General features: G+C 47.0%; 2 protein-coding genes across 4 annotated transcripts; both read right to left on the reverse strand.

Annotated features, from left to right (window-relative positions):
- Window positions 1-2,369: 2,369 nt before the first annotated feature.
- crygm4 (crystallin, gamma M4) lies at window positions 2,370-4,282 on the reverse strand. Of its 2 annotated transcripts, none has more exons than NM_001007791.2 (3): window positions 3,347-3,367; window positions 2,892-3,131; window positions 2,370-2,702 (listed from the first exon to the last, which is right to left on the reverse strand). In NM_001007791.2, exons 1-3 carry the CDS (start codon window positions 3,353-3,355, stop codon window positions 2,427-2,429), a joined length of 525 nt encoding a protein of 174 aa, NP_001007792.1. In that variant the 5' UTR covers window positions 3,356-3,367; the 3' UTR covers window positions 2,370-2,426. The 2 variants fall into 2 exon arrangements, with proteins under 2 accessions (NP_001007792.1, XP_073808738.1); XM_073952637.1 differs by having other exon boundaries at window positions 2,373-2,746; window positions 3,347-4,282.
- Window positions 4,283-5,486: 1,204 nt separating this feature from the next.
- sowahcb (sosondowah ankyrin repeat domain family Cb) lies at window positions 5,487-7,254 on the reverse strand. Of its 2 annotated transcripts, XM_009299786.5 has the most exons (2): window positions 7,190-7,254; window positions 5,487-7,109 (listed from the first exon to the last, which is right to left on the reverse strand). In XM_009299786.5, exons 1-2 carry the CDS (start codon window positions 7,251-7,253, stop codon window positions 5,785-5,787), a joined length of 1,389 nt encoding a protein of 462 aa, XP_009298061.1. In that variant the 5' UTR covers window position 7,254; the 3' UTR covers window positions 5,487-5,784.
- Between the last annotated feature and the right edge of the window lie 474 nt (window positions 7,255-7,728).

A 7,728-nucleotide genomic window follows, 5' to 3' on the forward strand; every position in this document is an offset into this window, starting at 1 on the left:
AGAAGTATAGTTGATTTAGTGGGGTCTCTTACAATTATGTCAGGAGACAAGTTGAGCTTCAACTCCATTCTTGCAAATGCAAATGCAAATGCAAATGCAAATGCAAATGCAAATGCAAATGCAAATGCAAAACTTGAGAATATATCAACAGTGATGTATGAAATGACAAGCATGATTCAATAAATAGTGTGTAAATGCAACTCAAACTACTTAATTGAGCAAATTCTTATATAATTGAGAACAGATCTGCTCTGAGAAATAATGCACCAAAATAGAAAACTGAATTAAACTTCTGAGGCTATTTTAATAGTGATTAACTTTGACTCATTTGTATGAAAGTAGATATAATTTCACAATGATTTGTTTTCTGCTAGACCACCAGTTTCAGACCGCAGCTCTGCACAGTTTAGTTTCAACCCTAAATAAACACTTCTGATCAAACTAATCGAGTCCTTCAGGCTAGTTTGAATCCTACAGGTAAGTGTGTTGAAGTACGGTTAGGGTTAAGGTTAGGGTTGACACCCTTCTGCTAGAGACTCACCGTAGCATCAAGACAGCAGAAAACACGGCTCTGTGAGCTGGACTGAGCTGGTTGAGGATGCACTGGTCCCGTGACAGGAGAGGCGACCGATTGTGTGCTCTTCTGACACCTCAAATGGTGCCTGGTAATTAGTATAACAGAGACAAAACCACCCAAACAGTTTTCTTATCTTAACAACCACAGATTACTTCGACAGTTACCTCAGAATGTGCTGTCGCTGTGTGTTGACACACCAGATGACCTTCTAGGTTCAGCGTCAGGAGTTGACACACAAGCTGATGCTGGAGCCGATGAAGAAGCTGACCCTGGAGCTGATGCACGAGGATTCAGTGAAGTCGGTGCAGGAGCCTTAAACATAGCGAGTACGCTAGTGAAAACCTTTTTAATTTACATAATCAGACTTTTGCACGGCTGCCAGTATAGGCCAATAAGTATGTCAAAGGTGTCAGGACAGCAGGCTGTTCTGGACTAAAAAATTAATAAAATGGTTTGCCTCTCTATTGAGTTTTGCACCTGCCCTATATTCACCTTTTCTTAATTTCTCTAAAAAGAATAGAGTAATTCTTCTCAGCCTGGTGCTGAAAGTGTATGATGGCCAACCCTAATCCCGCATGACGCTTCTACAGACCATGGACGCTTTTCACACCAAGACCCCACACACCAACTGAGCTCTTTACTGTACTCTACAGAAGATACTCTTGTTTTACGTTTTTACACACAGTGTGTTTATTTTTTGTTGTAGCTTACTGTTTACACCAGTGATGTTTGTCCTAACAAATATTTTTTGTTTCTTCATGTGTTTACAGTGTACCTGTTCCTCTCAGCAGATCACTGTCACTGTAGAACACTACACTAAACTGTAGATATCAGCCTATGGATGAGCAAAGAGCTTTAGATTTAAAGCAACAGCGTTGACATATGCTGTCATATGCATTTCCTATCATGACAGAAGTGTTGGCCATGTGATGCCATTGCTTCATTCTCACGTGCGTTTATGGTATTTTGATGCAGTGTTGCATTCTGAAGGAGATGAGGCAGTCTGCATTTTGTGTGTGCAGTGTTGGGAATTGTGTGTAGAGTTTTGAAAAAGGTGACGCTGTTTTGAAAATGTGTATAAGCAGCTGGAAAACCCTGTAACCGGTTGGCTCACATCTGGGCTCATTTGACAGTCAGTGCTTTGGAATGGCAAGGAAATGACTTCATAGTGTACGTCTGTGTGTGATGTAAGTGTGTTTAGTGTTTTGAAAAGAGTGTGAAGCTGACAGTGTGCTTACAGTTGTGCAGATCTAGCCTTGTGCTTTGCTCTTTGAGGGTAAGATTTTGCTAGGAAAAGTTCCATTTTAGCGTGATTAATCTGTAATCAAGTGTATATAGTGTGTCTATAATGATCAACTGTCATGCTTAACGTCATATTTCATCTGAAATCTCCATCCCCTGAGCAGAAAGGCCGAGCGCACCTTCAGATCCAGCAGTGCGGGACGGGGCTGTCCACATCTTTTATTCTTTCAGGATATTTTCCTCTGGCACATTTTTGACTAAATAAAAAGTGTTTTGTTGTTCAAGGTGACACAACTGGGAATGTTAGAAATATTGTACTGTAATCAGCAACGTCATCTGATCGTTATGCTAATGAGATGTCAATAAATATTTGATGAGTGATGTAAAGGGATGTTAAGCAGCACAGTCCTGCATTATTTCTTGATCATTACAGGTTAACCAAACTCGTGTTTCCATCATACCAGAACACTTGTGGTTTTGTTTTAGTTCACTTCTTCTGGACGAAGATTTCAACTGTTGTTTCTGCTTTTCTTGACAAACACAACAAGAGTAAGTCATTATGAAAGTAATTTAATTCCTCCTCCAAATCATTAGTAATGGATGTTAATTAGTTGCAGGGCTCCATGATTCTTCGCAGGGAGCTGAACCTGAAGCTGATGCCCATGTCTCTGAAGCTGCGGTATTCCCCCGGCCGCAGGTACAGCATGCGGCTCCTGTAATGCGGCTGCTCATACAGCAGCCAGTGGCCGTCCATCACGTGGCAGGAACGCATCTCCGACAGCCGGAACCGGTCCGCCGTTGACTCGCAGTCCTCCGTCAGCTCATAGCTCATCCCGCCAAAGTTTTCTTTCTCATAGATCCGCATCCTGAAGGCTCCGCGGTGCTGCTCAAGACATGCAGACTAGTGAGGCTGACACTAGGGCACTTCTGAAGTTCACATTGCAATACAATCACAAAGAGACAGACAGACAGAGATAAACATAAGCATACACAGACAGACACACACATAGAGAAACAAACACACGCACACACACACACACACACACACAGACAGAAGGCCGCAGAGCCTCACCTGAGGAATGGTACGGCAGGATCTGATAGAGTCGCTCAAACCCATCCTCTTGCAGTCCGCATACTCGCCGCGCCGCAGGAAGAACTGGTTTCCCATGAAGTTGGAGCGATCGTAGATCATGAAGCAACCGTTCTCCACCCGGCAGGAGCTGCAGCGGCTCAGAAACTGGCTGAGCTCCGGACAGTCACTGCTGGTCTCATAGGAGCGGCCCTGGAAGTTTCTGTCCTCGTAGAAAACAATCTAAAACACACAAACGCCAAAATTACACTCATTCAACTACAGCAGTGTGTTCTGCTGTGAAGAGCACTCGTCTGTCAAACCGTCTGAGTTTGGGTCTGGATATTAAAGCATCATAGTAATGCAATAGTGTTTCTGAGCCATTATACAGCAGTGAAACGGGCGGCTGTAAAGGGCTGCTGTGTTCAGCATTGTGTGTAAAGGGTTGTGGAGCTTACCTTGTTCATGGCTGGATCTGTGCAGGACTGATGCGCCGCTGCCGCTTTTATACTTGATAAGCCGCGCTATAGCTTTTGTTATTTAAATCATCAAAGCTGATGAACAAGCAAGAGGAGTTTTCTGTTCATTTCTGTATCTATCTCAGGCGTCCTACAACAAAAACTATTCTGCATTGAAGGCAGTTTGTGCCTGAATGTGTTCAGAAGTTTGATTATTTATTTAGGTCTTTACAGACATTCAGAGGCCTGCAGCACACACTCGCGCATCACTGTGTGGGAAAACATTCACCTGATGAAAATATCCACGTCCTGCATCAGTCAGAGCAATGTGTGAGTCTTATACAGTAGATCACAGCCTAGAATCATTCAGGTACATTAATACAACTTGGGGAAAACGTATAATCAGAAATAATCAGAAGGATGCGGCAGAAAGTGTTTTAAGCACTTCAAGGGACACTTTGACGGACAGAGATCAGCTTGAGCAGGACCAGGCCTTCACTAATTGAGCAGCTGTTATACAAGGTAAACCGCATTACAGCTGTGCAGATTCTCTGACACACGCAGCACGACACTTATACATGCAGTTTCATCTTGGACCAGCCTCCAGTCTGAAACTACTGAAAGCCCCTGAATCCTGTTCTGATTCTGTTCTGACCCCATCACAAATCCCTGACAGAATTTCATTTCAAAATAATTTAATTGCAATAAAATTATTGGCAGATGCACTAACACTGTCAGAGGAGGACAACATGAGCTGAATGTGTCTGTATTGAGCTGCATACTTCTAAATCTTTTTCAGAAATTATGAAGACTAAAGCATCAACATCTGTACTGAGTCATAAAATTAAGGGAAATTCTGTCCATCAGCTAAAATCTGGTATAACACTGAATATATTCACTTTAGGGTCATTTGTAAAGCGCTTTCACATGATTCACAGCAGCTTTACTGAAGATGAACATGACTGCAGCACCATCAGTACAGCAGACTCACAACAGCTGATCTCAGTCCACACAGACGGATCACTCCTGCACAATCCAATGGCAGATCAGTGTGTGTGTGTGTGTGTGTGTGTGCGTGCGTGCGTGCGTGCGTGCGTGTGTGTGTGTGTGTGCTTTAGTTACATTGTTTTAGTGGTTTGAGATGCAGTGAAACACAGTTAAATATTGAGCGGAACAGATCCAGCAGTCTCACACATGTTGATGAAGTCCTGCTGCTGCTGCAGTGACGGGTTTGAGTCTTTAATAAACTCTGACAGTTCGTGTTCATTCAACAGGAAGAATTAATGAACACATATGAACTAGTCCCTTACTAAAAGTCACGTCTCGTCTTCGGTTTTAGGCTTTGCACTCACACACAAGCGTACCGCACCTGAGCCCAAGTGAAGCTCGCTCTGCCACATCAGGACTGGCCAACTGAACCCCGCCTGAACCTGATTCAGAACACTCACACTTCTCAAACGATCCGGGAAACAGGCCTGGGTTCAGTTCATCAGTGTGAGTGCGCCCTGAGTCGTCTGTAGACCCTCGCTGGCCTGAACATCATGTGTGAACTTCAGAGCTCTGCAGGAGAAGCAGCTGAACATGATCAGCACATCTCTCAGTGCGGAGGCCAGAGAGGACACGAGCGCTCGGCTTCACCTGCGGGGAAATGTGCTGCACGCAAGGATACATTCATAGGGGAAAAACAAGTGACATCCCTGCGCACGCATCAGAACCTGCAACCCTGTCCTCACTTCACATTCAGGAGACATGCTTACAGGGTTTGTTCTCATTTTATGTACAGTAAACTAAACTGTGCAGATGTGCTGTAGTAGAGACAGGCCAGCAGCAGCACTCCATCAATAAGCATTAATAACCCCTTTATGAACAGCCGCTGTCCTGCTCTCACAGTGGGCGGGTCATAGAGCTGATGATGTGTTGCTATGGCAACAGTGTGACATCACAGCGCTGTGGAAGATGCTCGTTACAGCAGCTGAATATTCCTGGAATATCCGACATGTCTGAATGATCACAGAATCAGTGTGGATGCTTGAGGCCGGCTCAGCACACTGAGTTATATATTTTATACATTTAATCAATGAAGCAAAGGGGTCACAGAAAGATCAAGAATACTGAAATCTACAGAAAAATAATCCACTGATTAATATTTCAAACAAGATTCAATTTATTGACATTAAAATGTGAACTTTAAGCCTCGGCCCTGTCTGATCTCAGTAACTCGTGTCCTCATAGTTTCTGTAAACAGCACACTTCTCTCCTCTTCTGTAAAGTCTATTATTCCAGCAATATTGATCATGATTAACACACCATTATCATGTTCATTCAGCGGTGTAAAAGCCCACACAACATCCCGGAGCCCCGACAGTGTTCAGCGGTACTGACACACAGTCTGACTTCAGTCCTGCGCTGCTCTTAAAACACACTGCTGATCTGCACAGTCAGCCGAACAGGTTAGATTTGGGTCTGGAGAGCTTTGGAGATTCTTCTTTCTCAAACCTGTCCATCAGAGAGGTGCTGTGGACTATCTGCGCCCGCAGCCGGACTCTGGGCTTCATCTTAGTAAAGGAGGATTTTCTGCGCAGGGGTTTCTGCTTGGCCACGCTGTCCTCATCGCTGCAGTCCTGGTTCTGGATCCTCAGAGGCCTGAAGCTGGACTGCAGAACCCTCGACAGCCTCCAGCGGCCCGCCTCTCCCTCTGCCTCTCCCGCGCACGCGCCCTCCGCCTCTGCGCACGCCCCCGCGATCTCCAGGATGTTTTGCGCAACGTCGCTCTTCAGGTACTGACACGCTTTTCTGCCGTAGTAATCCCGAGCTTCCACATCCGCGTCAAGCGCTCCGACTAACAGTTTGACGACCTCCAGGTGGTTGTGAATCGCCGCCAGGTGGAGAGGCGTATATCCGGCGCTGGAGCGCGCGTTCACGTTAACGGAGACCCGGTGTTCTCTGGCGAACCGAACGAGCAAGACGATCAGCTCGTGTTTGCCAAGTTTCGCGGCCCAGTGCAGACAAGTGAAGCCCGTCACAAAGTCTTTCCGAGCCACGAGCGCGGGTTCGGTGTCCAGCAGCGGGCGCAGGCTCTCCCAGTGCCCGTCAGACGCGCTCATCATCCATGCGTGCTCCAGCGGCTCTAGCGTCACCGCGGCGGCCTCATAGTCGCTGTCGGCCCGCGGACACTCCCTGCACCTGCCCGGGGACTCACCGGAGTCCCGCTGCTGCTCCGCCGGGCTGCTGCCGACCCACCCGGGGCTCTCCGGTCCATCGCGCTCCTCCCCCCCCGTGGCCGCGGCTCTCTCCTCCGGCTGCTCGGCTGCTTTCGGCCGCTGTTCGGCGGATCTGTTGCTGTCTGAGTTCTCCATGTGCGCGCGGAGTTCAGCTGGTGTTCCGCCGTTCACACCCTCTTCAGAAATATGCGGGTGTGTTTCTGCGCCTCCAGCATCAGCAGTTCCGTAACCTGAGCTGAGCGTCCGGGCCCGTGCTGCCGGTGCAGGGTCATCGGTGTCCGCCCGCTCTCCCCCGGCGCTCCGCGGGCATCCCCAAAATCTCTTCCTTAGGCAAACGTATTTCTCGCCATTCTCCTCCTTCACGTAAGCCACGGTGTCTACGTGACGTTTAAAGGCTTCTCTCGCCTCTTGTTTCAGCGCGGGCTCTTGTGGTATCGCCGCTCGAAAATAATCCGCCAAATCCCCGTTCTTCACGCGTCCTCCTCTCTCCTCGATAAAGCGTAACACCGCGTGCTGGCTGCATTCGGTCGCCATCGGGGATGCTGTTAATAAACACAGCCTCTGTTAATCATCTCTCAGACACAAGTTACGGTGTTCTCCGCCAAAAACAACACGGCTGTACCAGACAATGCGGTGCTTTTAATCCTCCGGTTATCCTCCAGCCGCTCCGGGACCGGCAGTGCCATGTTTTACCGGCGGGAGGCGCTCTGATCATCTAGACACAAACACAAACACACACACACACACACACACAAACACACACACACCTTTCACATTAATCAAACAAAGCATATCAGCAGTCTACAAATGCCTCTTACAGTTAACGCCATTATTACCATCTTCTGGTCATTCTGAGGACTGTGTGTGTGTGTGTGTGTGTGTGTGTGTGTGTGTTAAGAATTCTGCATTTCTCATTTCAGCGATTTGTGAAAGATCTCATGTTCAACCCTCCAGAATCAGCTGTTCTTCTTGTTGCCTGTTTGAGGGTCCAGCATCACGAGCATGCATTCATCTTTCACACAACTGTCTGCACTAATTATAGGAGAGAGCATGCAATAAACAGAATTAATCACTCATTAATCAGCATTCCTGACTCATTCCTGCTGATCCCGCACCGCTACAACAGTAAAAGAAGTTCAAAATTCATGGATCCACTGCTCT

Source organism: Danio rerio, chromosome 6 (assembly GCF_049306965.1).
Source record: "Danio rerio strain Tuebingen ecotype United States chromosome 6, GRCz12tu, whole genome shotgun sequence".
In the NCBI taxonomy this organism is placed as follows: Eukaryota; Metazoa; Chordata; class Actinopteri; order Cypriniformes; family Danionidae; genus Danio; species Danio rerio.

Bases quoted from the DNA above. Each gene is read 5' to 3' on its own strand.
- crygm4 (NM_001007791.2), bottom strand. The intron at 2,703-2,891 runs GTGAGGCTCTGC...TGTCTTGAGCAG, and splicing joins CCTGCCGTACCATTCCTCAG to CACCGCGGAGCCTTCAGGAT.
- sowahcb (XM_009299786.5), bottom strand. From the start codon at position 7,253: ATGGCACTGCCGGTCCCGGAGCGGCTGGAGGATAACCGGAGGATTAAA. The intron at 7,110-7,189 runs GTACAGCCGTGT...GTTTATTAACAG, and splicing joins TAAAAGCACCGCATTGTCTG to CATCCCCGATGGCGACCGAA.